This window comes from Homalodisca vitripennis, unplaced genomic scaffold (genome assembly GCF_021130785.1).
Source record: "Homalodisca vitripennis isolate AUS2020 unplaced genomic scaffold, UT_GWSS_2.1 ScUCBcl_6615;HRSCAF=13911, whole genome shotgun sequence".
Taxonomy (NCBI): Eukaryota; Metazoa; Arthropoda; class Insecta; order Hemiptera; family Cicadellidae; genus Homalodisca; species Homalodisca vitripennis.
This window is the reverse complement of record NW_025782781.1, coordinates 12,617-29,219: the sequence shown is the minus strand read 5'-3', so window position 1 is coordinate 29,219 and position 16,603 is coordinate 12,617. Positions and strand designations below refer to the sequence as shown.

At 30.6% G+C, this 16,603-nt stretch overlaps 2 protein-coding genes and 2 non-coding genes across 4 annotated transcripts; all 4 read left to right on the top strand.

Moving 5' to 3' along the window:
• Positions 1-2,454: 2,454 nt before the first annotated feature.
• LOC124373896 (THO complex subunit 4-like) lies at positions 2,455-5,122 on the top strand. Its single transcript, XM_046832217.1, has 5 exons — positions 2,455-2,497; positions 3,424-3,467; positions 3,993-4,143; positions 4,552-4,680; positions 5,004-5,122. The coding sequence occupies exons 1-5, from the start codon at positions 2,455-2,457 to the stop codon at positions 5,120-5,122; spliced, it is 486 nt and encodes a 161-aa protein (XP_046688173.1).
• On the top strand, positions 3,042-3,112 carry Trnas-uga. The gene has a single exon. It is a non-coding gene; the product is annotated as a tRNA-Ser (tRNA).
• A 4,819-nt stretch (positions 5,123-9,941) lies between the features above and the next one.
• LOC124373895 (THO complex subunit 4-like) lies at positions 9,942-15,156 on the top strand. The gene is made up of 4 exons (XM_046832215.1): positions 9,942-10,064; positions 10,789-10,945; positions 11,483-11,617; positions 15,140-15,156. The coding sequence occupies exons 1-4, from the start codon at positions 9,942-9,944 to the stop codon at positions 15,154-15,156; spliced, it is 432 nt and encodes a 143-aa protein (XP_046688171.1).
• On the top strand, positions 10,517-10,587 carry Trnas-uga. Its single transcript has one exon. It is a non-coding gene; the product is annotated as a tRNA-Ser (tRNA).
• Positions 15,157-16,603: the final 1,447 nt, after the last annotated feature.

Below are 16,603 nucleotides of genomic sequence, written 5' to 3'. Positions count from 1 at the left end.
GAAAGGTTCAGTGACTTTTTCTCGTATCTCCAACTCCCTCAAACTCAAAAGTTTGGTTAAAATTAAACACTCCATTTTCCACTTCCTGGCAAACCTAATCTCGGACTGTAGTTGTCGCCAAAACCAGACAAAGCGGTAGCGGCTCCTCGGGGTGTATTGTTCTCATTTGGTTACCGCGCCGCACCCTTCCTGGAATCTAACGGGACTTATATCTAACCAGTCAAGTGTGTGTGTGGTACTTTGGGTACAAAGTTAGACAGTAATCTGGAGGGATTTATTGCACAGATGTCATGTCTAAATTTCAGAGTATGTTCACCTACACAAAATATTTTTAACTTAAATTGTTTTTTATAATACGATTAAAGACTAAGTGAACGAGAGACAGTTTTGTCTTGAAAGTATTAGCAACTGCTAAATAAATGCTAGAACACATTTTATGCGTAATTATTTTGTAAAAGTATTTAGGCTGTATTATTTTCAATGTGATTACAGAAGAGCATGACAAGTTTGGACGTACTACTTGTGTGTTTCCGGAAATTATCAATTTCAATTCGTTTCTTGATACTTTATCGATGTTTTACGCTTCAGAATCACAGCAACAAATTTATGAAAGACTCTGCTAAACCAAATTCCAGATATTTCTAGATTCTATCCCTCTAAACGGCAGTTGTGATAATAACATTTATACAAGGTTTTTAAAAGTTAAAAAGTAACTCTGTTTGTTGTTGATATCCACATTACTGTATTGACTGAGCACTGCGTACTTAATTATTTGCAATAACGTATTGTTAAAAATATAATTTTCTTTGAATTTAAAATTTCTTATCTGAATAAATTTAACGCTCATCAGTTATTTTAAAGAAATTATAAATAATAAAATCACCAAACTTACTATTTGTAAACTAATATTTTAAACAGATTATAATAATAGTTTAATTATATTAGGATAGCTATGCAGCTAAAACAATAGTTTTACTGAGTAATTAATAAACATTAACAGGATATTTCAATTAATAAGATATGTTTGCTGTAGTGAAGCTGTAAAGACCAGTAGGGTGTAGCCCGAAGAAGTATTTTTTAAATATGAATACATCTTTATGTTAAGCAAGGGGCCTTAATAATGTGTATATACAATCGGTTAGACATACACGGACATACTGTTATAATTTTTTAATAGTATATACGCTTTAATATTATTATTAACCATCACGAGATTTTAGCGAATGGGACTGTAATGGTTCCATAGTGGCAATATTGACATTATATTGTCGTTAAAAACGTACTCTTTGATAAACAGTGCATATGGTACGTAAGGCAACACTACCACCAATATTAATTTACCATTTCTACCAGAGAATAGTCCTGTTTTTGTATATTGAAATTATTATATATTTTATTATTTATTATATATATATATTATATATTTATCAAACAGAGATAAATTTAAAATAATATGTACTATTTGTGATTTTTAAAACGAATTAAATTACATTTATTAAATTAGATCAAATGGAGAATAAATAGATTTTATATTCTGATATTTTTTACAATATCAACCTTTATAACTTACGGTCCCCAGTTTTCTTAAATTTTTCATGAGTACAAAAAAATTGCCTATCAAGTAGGAATAAATAATATGACCACTACATTAACACATTTATAATTATGTAGTAGAATAATTAGTTTATTTGCTATAATAATCTACAAACTATATAACACAAAAATACCATGCAATAGCAATGTCCACCACCACAGATCTCTATGTGCACGGGTGGAGGGGGAAAACTGGTTTTTCTCGATGCGTGACGTCACGGCTGGGATGCGCGCGCCATCTTGTCTTCTAGTTCCCGCCACTCAACTCCATTTCCTTCATACGTTGCTTGGAACTCGTCTGAGTAAGTTCTTGTGCTGATAGGTCGTTGTTGGCTGCCTTTAAGATTTGATTGTTTTTGTGCGTTAGATATTAGAATACTGTTCAAGTTATTGTATTGTTATCAGGATATTTATTTATTTTTATTTATTTATTTATTTATACACGGCATACACCATTTTATAAGAAATGTTAAATCCGATACAACAAGAGATAAATTATCCTATAATACAGTACAACAAGCAACAATACATCCAAAGATAACCAGCAACAAATAAATAACACCAACTATATGAACCAATAAAAAAGTAATAATGTATCTTATAATATATAATAACAAACAATAAATACATCTATAACATTTAACAAGCAATAAAAAACAAGACAACAAGCAGTAATTATAAAACTTCTCATTACAACACTGATATGTGACCCTCTAAAGGCGCCACCAATCACTCATCACCAACTCCATCGTTCGCAGTAAGAAGGCGCACAGCCTGGCTACGAAATCGAGCCACACCAGGAGAGAGAAAAAGTTTATATTTTTTTTTGTTTATATTTTTGTTTATATTGTTTATATAGTGATGGATAAGTTAGAAATGAGTTTGGACGACATAATTAAACAGAGCGAGGAATTTAAGAACAACGCCAGTGGTGGTGGAGGACCCATGAGAAGCAAGAGAGGTAGATTTAGTTCAGCAGCGAGAACTCCCTATTCTCAAGTAAGTACACTTTGTATGTAACAGATTATTTAGAAAGAATTACTAGACTACCTTCCTATTTATATATGTATCCGTAATCAATTAAGAAAATTTTAACGTTTAAGACTAAGTGTGATAAATATTAGGCTTAAATATAGAAATAAAATATTTTGAAGTCTTGGCGAGTCGTAAATAAAAATAGATAGGGCTACGTTAATAGCAAATTTGCTTTAGTTCGGTTGACAAAATTTGTTTTTATTATTATGTTTTACTTGTTAGGCTTCAAATAAAGTAAGTTATTAAATATTAAACTATTGTCTCTACGTTTTATAATGATATTATTAGCCTAAACTAAAACAGTGGTTTTAGCACAATACAGTTGTGCTATAGGCGTAGATATTCCTATTTTTTTTCAGTCGAGCAGATAGCGTATTGGCCAAATACAAAATAATTGAATCGTAAAATGTAAAGGCTCTGTGGTGTAATGGTAGCACATTCACCCTGAAAGTGAGAGATCCGGGTTCGAGTCCCGGCGGAGCAGGTACTCTTTGCGATTCAATGTTTATTGGAAACAATTAAATTAGGCTATTGCCATTTACACAAATTTGATATAGTTGAGGTTATATCCATTAAATAGTTTAACTTTTGTCTATCTTAAATTTTAGTGCTTATAGATGCTTTTCAAACAATGGAAATTTTTTTAAATAATTCACGGTTTTATTCGTGTATTTACTTTCAGCATCCTGACGATAGCAACAGCCGTTGGCAGCATGATCTGTATAATGGCCGGACTCTCTACAACAGCAGGGGAGCAGGAGGTCTAAGCATGACAGGAGGGTGGTGCAACACTAGTCGTCTCAAACCTGGACTATGGAGTATCAAATTCAGACATGCAGGTAAAAAAAGTTTTATATTTCATATCCGAATACAATTTGTTTTTAAATTCGTGTGTGTGTAAATATTTTACTCTGCTAAATGCTGTAAACGAATTAAGATATAGCTGGTCAAAACAAAAGAATATTATTGCTGTATACTATCGTTGCAACTTTAAACAAAATTTAAAATTAAAGGCGTATATGTTAGATTATTTGTTATATAGGCCCCAATTATTACATTATATATACATTCATATTCATACTATCTTTATACTAATAATACGTCAAATTACATTATACCAAGGCTTAGTAAAAGTACCAATAAGTAGCTTTTTTACACCAGACATTTGAGTTTCTTCTTTATTCTTGTAAAAGTAGATTTTAAATTACAGCTTTATGTAAATTAAAATACATTTGTGTTCATAAAGTATAATAATTTTTAAACCTCTCAATAATTTTATTAATTTTTATGGTGCATTCACAAGAACACATGCACATATTTATATTATTGTTCGTAGTTTTTAATAGTTAATACCTTTTTTCCAGAAACTCTTCTCAGAATCTGGTCCTCTACACAGTGCAACGGTTAATTATGACAAGTCTGGTCGCTCCATGGGTTCAGCGTACGTCGTATTTCACCGAAAAAAAGCAGATGCAGTCAAAGCTATGAAACAGTACAACAGCGTTCCTTTAGATGGTGAGTACAGTATGTATAACAGTTAGTTTTATGCTATAACGGGTAGGGAATCAAAGAAAAACCATTTATAAACATTTACTACCGTTTGTATTAAAAGAAACGCTATACATTTCTCGGATTTGGATATCCTCTTTCTCTTTTTAATTTGTTTAAAGTTCACTTCTAACAAAATGAATACATATTATTTAATTTGAACAAAAAGGCTTAAGGCCAATAAGTTATCATCCATAAAAACGTTGATAATTTGGTTAATTACGTGCTGAAGATATGTGTCTAACGCAATCCTTCTCGTGTCAAATCCTGTTTGCATGTTATTATTCACACTGCCTTAAAGTAGTGGATAACATAATCACCGAATATCTTTATTACGTTATAAACCCGTTTACATATTGTGTTGCATATTTACAGGTCGACCCATGCAGATTGAAATAACCACGTCTGATGTTGCCGTTATGAAGGAGCAAGCCAACCGAGTCAGAGAAGGCTTCGCCCGCAGGCCTAGTGCTAGACGTTTTGGCCGCAAAGATGGTGGACGAGGTGAGAAAATTCTTTTAATTAAAATCTTTTTACTTTGACCTTCTACTATTCTATATTGGTATGAAGGGGATAGGCTTCCGTATAACTAATGAAAACTACGGTAGGTAATTATTGAAAATATGGATTTACTTGTATATAAAAGAATTAATGATTGGGAAAAAAAACTTTAAGATGTAAATTTGTCTTGTCCTTGATGACAAATTCACTCATTTCATCATTCTCATATTAAAGTTGTGTTCCCTTAAAATAATAAATAACTGTATTGAAGTTAATGCGAATTACATCAATAGAAGTTCGCTCAAGTTTGATATTTCCTGTTGCAGGTTTCAAAAGAGGTGGTCATGGCGACGAAAGAGGTGATGGACGAGGAACGAAAAATAAAATCCCAACTGCAGCAGAGTTAGATGCGGAATTAGATGCGTACATCAGCGAAAGAAAGTAATGTAATCTGAACGTAAATGAAGTCTATATATTGTTAATACAAACATGTACAATTTATAGATGTTATTACCAATTTAGTCGACATATTTGTAGTTATAACATGCAAATAGAGGTTATATATGTACATTTGACAACACTATGTCAATAAATAACTCAATTTTGTTAGCTTATCATTAATTTGTTGAATTTTACTCTACATCGGTGGATTGAAAAAATGTGCAATCAGTTCAAATTCAAAATCCCGTTTTTGTTGCTTATGGTTTAAATATCATTTTCCGAAATTATTATTAATTATAGCAGTCTGAAAGTATATTTTTTATGTATATATACACTTGTTAAATGAGATATAATTGTCTAGACTATTTTTGTGTAAAAAACCTTGTAGATATAAAATATGATAAAAAGTTTTTAACATGATTGCTGTTGTTCGAACTTTGGTTAGCTTAAGTGAAACATTTGAATGTACATTTTATTGTCCAGATAATTTATTCTATTATTAATAGGTAATAATTGATTTTAATTATTATAGATCACTTTTTAATTAGCATTATAACTTACGTAGAACAATATGTTAAATTTACACATTATATCTACTAAATAACATGATGTGGCCATTATTATTTACTTAGATTTGTTACATTGCATGTTTTTGTTGATACGGATAATTGATATTAACAGATTTTTAAATAATTATAAGAAATCTGTTACATTTAAAAAACCGAAAATACTTTTGTGTGTGCATATTATAATGTTCAATAACTAATAAAAATTTATGTTTAAAACTACAATTTGAACCGCAATGAAGTAGTACCTTAATGGAAATATTTTATTTACAGAAAATTATCTTGACTAGACAACGTGTAGTTTTATTTTATTTGTTAGTCATGTATTGTTCCTTTATAGGATACGGGTTGTTCTTGAAGTTCGCTAATGGCTTTTTATGTGTGTTTTGTAATTGTACGATTATGCGTTTGTTTATTATTAGTAACAAACTCTTTTGACAGTTCAAGATTGATTATACATTGTTATGCATGTACATATTTCATTTTATATATTACGAACGCTCAGCTAACATGTTAAAAATACGAAATTCATCGCGTGTATAAACTCCACTAAAACATGTATATATGTACATAGAATAATTTTTATTTGTTTCAAATCATATTGTTTTATTTACTGTTTTGACAAAAAATGTATTGTAATAATCCTGTATTTCACAATTTGTTATTAGATTAAAAGAGGTGTCTCATATTTAGAAAAACTTAATAAATTAAAAAAGGTTTTATCTAAACTGTGTTGTTACTTTTACCTTGTGTGTATTTTATATAAGGGGTGAGCACTTTCCAATTGATAATATCAGGTATTTTTGAAATTTGAAAATTTATTACTGCTTGTTCTTAAATAGTTTTTCAAACGTAAAAATTTATTTTTAAATTGAAAATTTTATTATTATTCTCATTGTATTATCCAATCTAAAGAACTGGTACTTATTTTGGGACAAATATAATTGACATCATAAATAAAAAGTTTTATTTAAAAATATGGTTCTATTTTAAGATATTACGTATTTTAATAAGATATTATGATAAGATATAAGAAAATTTGAAAGAAATTAAATTATGGTATCCATTTAATACGCATATTGAGAGTAATATATGAAAATTTCATACCATTAAATAATTCTAAACATCTTGACAAGACATAAATACGTTGTACAACCTTGGCTGTTACGAGAACAATATAAAGTTTATGATTAATTTCTATTACTATGCTTGGTTCAAAATACATTTTAAGACTGTATGGACTCAACAGATACTTTTTAATATTATTTGTAAAGTAATGGTTATTTTATTTTGTTAAGATAAAAGTTAAATTTAAAAAATTTCATAGTAATTTAGTTTTTTGGTTGAACATCAGGAAAACCATACAGGGGGTGGAAAAGCCTGTCAGTCTAACAAAATCTTGAAAAAAGAAGATAAACTATACATTGCTTAATTTCCACACAATGAACATCAAGTTGGATTATGTTGCATGTCTCACTCCATGGAATTTGGATAAATGTGAGCAATCGTTTATATAATGGTTTTATGGGTATCTATGATGGCATTTCTTTGAAGCCCGATAGCGGGAGAACGGTTAGAGCTAGCTTGAAGTTGAGAAAAAATCGTTAGTCGGGACTGACATAAGCCCCATCCCGCGAATTTCATGGTAGAAGAATTCCTGATTAAATTAAACCCCCGATCAACTTAATAATCTGATAAAGGTAGTTTTTATTTTGTTTACACTTAACAATTCACCATAGCTGGCCAGTGCAGTATTTTCTCCCAAGCTCTTCACTGCCTAAACCAGAGGTCGTAGATAAAACCCGACAGCAGAATCCTACTTCAATTTTAAATTGTATACAAGAAAGTTCCAATTTATTAAACCCCCGGTAACACTAACCCCCCATGGGAATTTCCTTGCATGACTAGATAACCTCCTGAGGAAATTAAACCCCCCTGATGTCTTAACCCCCCGTAACATTAACCCCCCTGTGAATTTCCTGGCATGACTACATTAACTCCTGAGGAAATTAAACCTCCTAAAAAAACTTAAAAATACTGACTTAAGATAGGTATGTATTATATTTATACTAAAAAAAATCACGATGCTGACCAGTGCAGACTTTCCTTCCATGCTCTTTACCGACTAAAACCAGAGCTCGTAACTCAAATCTGAGGCCACAATCGAAAGTCAAAATTAAATTTCCGACAGGAAAGGTTCAGTGACTTTTTCTCGTATCTCCAACTCCCTCAAACTCAAAAGTTTGGTTAAAATTAAACACTCCATTTTCCACTTCCTGGCAAACCTAATCTCGGACTGTAGTTGTCGCCAAAACCAGACAAAGCGGTAGCGGCTCCTCGGGGTGTATTGTTCTCATTTGGTTACCGCGCGCCGCACCCTTCCTGGAATCTAACGGGACTTATATCTAACCAGTCAAGTGTGTGTGGTACTTTTTGGGGTACAAAGTTAGACAGTAATCTGGAGGGATTTATTGCACAGATGTCATGTCTAAATTTCAGAGTATGTTCACCTACACAAAATATTTTTAACTTAAATTGTTTTTTATAATACGATTAAAGACTAAGTGAACGAGAGACAGTTTTGTCTTGAAAGTATTAGCAACTGCTAAATAAATGCTAGAACACATTTTATGCGTAATTATTTTGTAAAAGTATTTAGGCTGTATTATTTTCAATGTGATTACAGAAGAGCATGACAAGTTTGGACGTACTACTTGTGTTTTCCGGAAATTATCAATTTCAATTCGTTTCTTGATACTTTATCGATGTTTTACGCTTCAGAATCACAGCAACAAATTTATGAAAGACTCTGCTAGACCAAATTCCAGATATTTCTAGATTCTATCCCTCTAAACGGCAGTTGTGATAATAACATTTATACAAGGTTTTTAAAAGTTAAAAAAAAGTAACTCTGTTTGTTGTTGATATCCACATTACTGTATTGACTGAGCACTGCGTACTTAATTATTTGCCATAACGTATTGTTAAAAATTTAATTTTTCTTTGAATTTTAAAATTTCTTATCTGAATAAATTTAACGCTCATCAGTTATTTTAAAGAAATTATAAATAATAAAATCACCAAACTTACTATTTGTAAACTAATATTTTAAACAGATTATAATAATAGTTTAATTATATTAGGATAGCTATGCAGCTAAAACAATAGTTTTACTGAGTAATTAATAACATTAACAGGATATTTCAATTAATAAGATATGTTTGCTGTAGTGAAGCTGTAAAGACCAGTAGGGTGTAGCCCGAAGAAGTATTTTTTAAATATGAATACATCTTTATGTTAAGCAAGGGGCCTTAATAATGTGTATATACAATCGGTTAGACATACACGGACATACTGTTATAATTTTTTTAATAGTATTACGCTTTAATATTATTATTAACCATCACGAGATTTTAGCGAATGGGACTGTAATGGTTCCATAGTGGCAATATTGACATTATATTGTCGTTATAAAACACGTACTCTTTGATAAACAGTGCATATGGTACGTAAGGCAACACTACCACCAATATTAATTTACCATTTCTACCAGAGAATAGTCCTGTTTTGTATATTGAAATTATTATATATTTTATTATTTATTATATATATATATATATAATATATATATATATATATATATATATTTATCAAACAGAGATAAATTTAAAATAATATGTACTATTTGTGATTTTTAAACGAATTAAATTACATTTATTAAATTAGATCAAATGGAGAATAAATAGATTTTATATTCTGATATTTTTTTACAATATCAACCTTTATAACTTACGGTCCCCAGTTTTCTTAAATTTTTCATGAGTACAAAAAAATTGCCTATCAAGTAGGAATAAATAATATGACCACTACATTAACACATTTATAAATTATGTAGTAGAATAATTAGTTTATTTGCTATAATAATCTACAAACTATATAACACAGAAATACCATGCAATAGCAATGTCCACCACCACAGATCTCTATGTGCACGGGTGGAGGGGGAAAACTGGTTTTTCTCGATGCGTGACGTCACGGCTGGGATGCGCGCGCCATCTTGTCTTCTAGTTCCCGCCACTCAACTCCATTTCCTTCATACGTTGCTTGGAACTCGTCTGAGTAAGTTCTTGTGCTGATAGGTCGTTGTTGGCTGCCTTTAAGATTTGATTGTTTTTGTGTGCGTTAGATATTAGAATACTGTTCAAGTTATTGTATTGTTATCAGGATATTGTTTATATAGTGATGGATAAGTTAGAAATGAGTTTGGACGACATAATTAAACAGAGCGAGGAATTTAAGAACAACGCCAGTGGTGGTGGAGGACCCATGAGAAGCAAGAGAGGTAGATTTAGTTCAGCAGCGAGAACTCCCTATTCTCAAGTAAGTACACACTTTGTATGTAACAGATTATTTAGAAAGAATTACTAGACTTACCTTCCTATTTATATATGTATCCGTAATCAATTAAGAAGATTTTAACGTTTAAGACTAAGTGTGATAAATATTAGGCTTAAATATAGAAATAACATATTTTGAAGTCTTGGCGAGTCGTAAATAAAAATAGATAGGGCTACGTTAATAGCAAATTTGCTTTAGTTCGGTTGACAAAATTTGTTTTTTATTATTATGTTTTACTTGTTAGGCTTTAAATAAAGTAAGTTATTAAATATTAAACTATTGTCTGTACGTTTTATAATGATATTATTAGCCTAAACTAAAACAGTGGTTTTAGCACAATACAGTTGTGCTATAGGCGTAGATATTCCTATTTTTTTCAGTCGAGCAGATAGCGTATTGGCCAAATACAAAATAATTGAATCGTAAAATGTAAAGGCTCTGTGGTGTAATGGTAGCACATTCACCCTGAAAGTGAGAGATCCGGGTTCGAGTCCCGGCGGAGCAGGTACTCTTTGCGATTCAATGTTTATTGGAAACAATATTAAATTAGGCTATTGCCATTTACACAAATTTGATATAGTTTGAGGTTATATCCATTAAATAGTTTAACTTTTGTCTATCTTAAATTTTAGTGCTTATAGATGCTTTTCAAACAATGGAAATTTTTTTAAATAATTCACGGTTTTATTCGTGTATTTACTTTCAGCATCCTGACGATAGCAACAGCCGTTGGCAGCATGATCTGTATAATGGCCGGACTCTCTACAACAGCAGGGGAGCAGGAGGTCTAAGCATGACAGGAGGTGGTGCAAACACTAGTCGTCTCAAACCTGGACTATGGAGTATCAAATTCAGACATGCAGGTAAAAAAAGTTTTATATTTCATATCCGAATACAATTTGTGTTTAAATTCGTGTGTGTGTAAATATTTTACTCTGCTAAATGCTGTAAACGAATTAAGATATAGCTCGTCAAAACAAAAGAATATTATTGCTGTATACTATTGTTGCAACTTTAAACAAAATTTAAAATTAAAGGCGTATATGTTAGATTATTTGTTATATAGGCCCCAATTATTACATTATATATACATTCATATTCATACTATCTTTATACTAATAATACGTCAAATTACATTATACCAAGGCTTAGTAAAAGTACCAATAAGTAGCTTTTTTACACCAGACATTTGAGTTTCTTCTTTATTCTTGTAAAAGTAGATTTTAAATTACAGCTTTATGTAAATTAAAATACATTTGTGTTCATAAAGTATAATAATTTTTAAACCTCTCAATAATTTTATTAATTTTTATGGTGCATTCACAAGAACACATGCACATATTTATATTATTGTTCGTAGTTTTAATAGTTAATACCTTTTTTCCAGAAACTCTTCTCAGAATCTGGTCCTCTACACAGTGCAACGGTTAATTATGACAAGTCTGGTCGCTCCATGGGTTCAGCGTACGTCGTATTTCACCGAAAAGCAGATGCAGTCAAAGCTATGAAACAGTACAACAGCGTTCCTTTAGATGGTGAGTACAGTATGTATAACAGTTAGTTTCATGCTATAACGGGTAGGGAATCAAAGAAAAACCATTTATAAACATTTACTACCGTTGTATTAAAAAGAAACGCTATACATTTCTCGGATTTGGATATCCTCTTTCTCTTTTTAATTTGTTTAAAGTTCACTTGTAACAAAATGAATACATATTATTTAATTTGAACAAAAAGGCTTCAGGCCAATAAGTTATCATCCATAAAAACGTTGATAATTTGGTTTAATTACGTGCTGAAGATATGTGTCTAACGCAATCCTTCTCGTGTCAAATCCTGTTTGCATGTTATTATTCACACTGCCTTAAAGTAGTGGATAACATAATCACCGAATATCTTTATTACGTTATAAACCCGTTTACATATTGTGTTGATAAACAGTGCATATGGTACGTAAGGCAACACTACCACCAATATTAATTTACCATTTCTACCAGAGAATAGTCCTGTTTTGTATATTGAAATTATTATATATTTTATTATTTATTATATATATATATATATATATATATATATATATTTATCAAACAGAGATAAATTTAAAATAATATGTACTATTTGTGATTTTTAAACGAATTAAATTACATTTATTAAATTAGATCAAATGGAGAATAAATAGATTTTATATTCTGATATTTTTTACAATATCAATCTTTATAACTTACGGTCCCCAGTTTTCTTTAATTTTTCATGAGTACAAAAAAATTGCCTATCAAGTAGGAATAAATAATATGACCACTACATTAACACATTTATAATTATGTAGTAGAATAATTAGTTTATTTGCTATAATAATCTACAAACTATATAACACAAAAATACCATGCAATAGCAATGTCCACCACCACAGAACACGTTTCTCTAGAACCACTCAACATATTTTGATGATTTTTTTTATATTTTGTTCCTTGCAATTGGAGCAATGTTTATAGCACAGCAAATTGTTGAATGTAGTCTAATAATAATTTAAAAAAAGTTATTTATTAAAATAATTGATAAAAATTTACTTTTATAAAAACAAAATATTTTTAATATTTAAATTTATGCTATGGAAATTTGCTGTGCTGTAAATGTAGATGAGAAATAGCAGATTCAAATAAAAAAACCTTATCTTGATATGTTTATTGGTTATTGAGAAACATGTTCCTAAACTTATCTAATTTAACATGTGCGCTATATAGTCAACCGACTCCCCTGAAAGTGCTCAAAAACATCAACTTTCGCATTATATAATCTTTTATCTAATTTCTTTGATTAAAATATTGATGTATCATACCTAAAAACCTGCCCTAGTCCATAGCGAAGTCGACAGTAAAAATGGTATGAAAATCAGATGAGTAGTTGAGATGCACAAACAGACCTACATAAAAAGCGACTTTAATTTTATATTATGTTTGATGATAACGAGCTAAGAACCTTGTCCTAACTGTTAGCAACACATTTATTTGAAACAGGAAGGTGATTTGTACATTTATAACAGGAAAGCGTAATATTTAATGTCACAATTTGTCGCCTTTTTTGTTGGCATTAGGTTACAAAAATATTAAAAATTTGACCATATATTTTGTTTAATTGTAACAATGTTTGTTATGTTTGCATATTACTAATCACATTGCCTCGGTCGTCGATACTAACACTTTGTATTATATTGTGTTATTGTAATATTAAAAAAACATCTAATTATTATTGTACTGTCTTACAGTTATTTGGGTGTAAGCCTACGCTTCAATCAGTAAATGGAACTAAGAACAAAATAATAGTGATAATAATAGTTTACAATAATAAACTATATTAGTTATTTATATAATAATAATAATTGTTATATTTCACGAAATTGTTATATTAGTTATTGGATCTAGTTTACTATAAACAAGTTGTCTGAACTATTGCAACAGATTAGTTACTTTAAACTACTGCCCAGCGACAATCCTATGAGGTGCAAGGGTTGGGGACGGCAGAGAGAGATCGACAACATGTGTTCACAAAAGCTCTGCTCCAAAACCTCTATCCGTTTCTGCTCTCCTAATATTCCTGGTACACGTGAAACACAGAAACGCAGGCCCCGCCCTAGCTCAATTTCTATTGGTTAGACAAATCTATAAAACGCCATTCTGGAAGGCCGAATGGGGTCCACCCAAGCGGCCGAGAAGCGGCCATCCCGACGCACAAAAAACTGGCATTCCATAATGGAGTTTTATTGATTTAAGAAACCAATAGAAATTGAGCGAGGGCGGGGCCTGCCTTTCCTATGTTTCACTTATACCTGAGTATCAGGAGGGCAGAGAAGGATAGAGGTTCTGTTAGCAGATCTTTGGAGATCACATGTTGGCGATCAACTGTCCCAATATCTGCCATACCGAACTTTTGCGTTTGTAAATGAGACTAGCATCAGGAGTGCAGGAAACTGTATTAGCAATGTTTCTTGTTATACTTACCGGGATTGCACTGGTTGAAGACTTACTTCTAGCCACGTAAAACAAGTTTAAATTCCCTTCGTTATTTATTTTATAGCCTTTGTTTTAATGAATCGTACGTAATAATATTTTTAATGATTATTGATATAAATATGGTAATATTTCAACTGTCATTTAAGAAAAACAAATTTGAAATTAAAATTTTATACTTGTTCTTATTACGTACTGGTGACATTAAATTGTACCTCGGTTCAGTATAGCATCCTATGACCTGTAATAAATAAATGACAAAGTTTTATAATTATATTGTCTTTTATAGATAATAAGATACATAAACAATATTATAAAAAAGAGTAAACACCCTTTTAAAAGTAAAGTACATAAAACATCAGTGGAAAATATTTTATTTTTAAAATGCACAAACTAATCAGCCATACACAAGAGATAGCTCATATCTTTCGTTGTTCAATATTAAAAACAACGGTATTATTTTAACATATTATAGAATTTTCACACTTAATATTCCAAATATCAATTGTTTCAAGTTAACGTTAAGTGCAGTTTTGTTAATATGTAATCAAGTAAAAATTAATTAAACGAAAGAAGTCGGTTAAGAAAATAACTTTGTTGACGGTTTAGCTACTATTATTGTTGCATAAATACTTATAGTGTTCTCTGTATTAATATCGTTGTTATCATAAGTGCATGCATTGCATCCTTTGTGGTTGCGTTTAATTTTATTTTTGAAGACGTACGCTATTAACACATTATTTAAAACGTCATCTTTTAGACCAACAGTAACGTAAAAATATGCATAGGATTAAAAATTTAACTATTAGTTTACTAGAAAGACCAAATATCTTTTCCAGTTATTGATAGGTAAATAAAACTATAAATGTGAATTTTTAAATGGATGGACTCCAACAATGGGGTGTTCCCTTCATGTTATGTATGGCAATTTTTAGTGTCTTTGAAGGGAAAAAATGCATCAACGAAACATTCTTTCCCAGACTACATTCTTATATGTAACAGGACAGAGAGATCTTTAGTCCTATGTGTTTATGTATTTATTTTCTTTTTTAGACACGCCCAAGTTCTAAAAATGATACTGGAGATATCTTAGACCGGACGTAGATAATAATTGCCGAAGGTAAAAAGTTTTTGACTAGAGTGGGATTCCGAAACTGTTAGTCTATATGTATATTATTTTCTTGATCGAGGAATTGATACAGATAAACTCTACTGTGGTGTCAGAAATGTAGTTGATTAGAACCTAAAATGTATGCTCCTCTCCGCGAACAACTTTAAAACAGTAAAAATTGTATTCAAGCTATGATCACTCAACCATGGTCACTGAAATAAAAAGTGACGGATATTTACCAACTTCTACTTGAAAACTGTTAGGACCATCATATAGGCCTACTATCATAGATATTTTTACAAAGAAGGCGACCTTCTTCGATTTTGAAAAGTGCGTACGAAGTCGCGTTGTAACTGATAATACAGGTATATATAATCTTATACTTTATTACCATTATACTTTAATAAAGCATGAGTAACTGATATTACACAAATATCAGTTGAATTGATCATTGACTACTTTATTTTTACGATCCGTCAGGAATGTCGTAGTCATTTCGTGTTGGAACTCTTCTTTCATGAAATAACTTGCAGATTTCAAAAAATATAAAACTATTAACCTAACTATCAATGATGGCAAACATCAGTTTTGCAGACTAAGATCCGCTATGTGAGTCATCAGCACAGTGATGACAGGTAGGCCGGGCTGCACGTGTAGGGTGTGCAAGGGTCGCCTTTTCAGGTGCCGCAGTATGCTTTGTTATCTCTGGGGCTTTTAAGGCAGCGGCAAACTCAATGGATCTAGTAAAAGCATTGTATCCAATTCAAATAAGGAACTGAGCGATGAAAAGATCACTCGCCGGCCGCGCTAAAACTTTAGAAACAAAAATAAGTTTCGAAAGACAATTATACGTGTAAGTAGTTTGCCAATTGACTTATAAAGTTTTAACTTTGTATATCATTGTGATAGATAGTCAAGTTTTAGAAATTAGTAAGGTAAACAGTTAGTAAATCATATACTAGGCCTATTTTTACAGGGAGAGTTCAATAAATTTGTTAATAATTGTTAACTTAAAGGATGTTTAAAAATATTAAAAATTTTAATTTTTGTTTGAGGACAGAAAAATTTGTAGACGAAGAATATTACCAGATCAGTTTATCAACGTTCATTTTAATGAGTAGGTTTTATGTATAACCATTAAGAAAATTTATGTGAGGAAAAATAAATAGAATAGAATAGAATAGAACATATTTATTTTCAGATCCACCACAAGTACAATACACACAACAATACTTAATGTATAACGTTACATAATATGTAAGTGTTGTACATATGACACAACAATTTATCTGGAGATTTAATCTAAGAGTTTAAAAAACATACCAGTATTAATGTATCAATTATTATTATTATTATTATATGCCAATTATATCAATTATTATATGTCAGTATCTTAAAGTGAACTC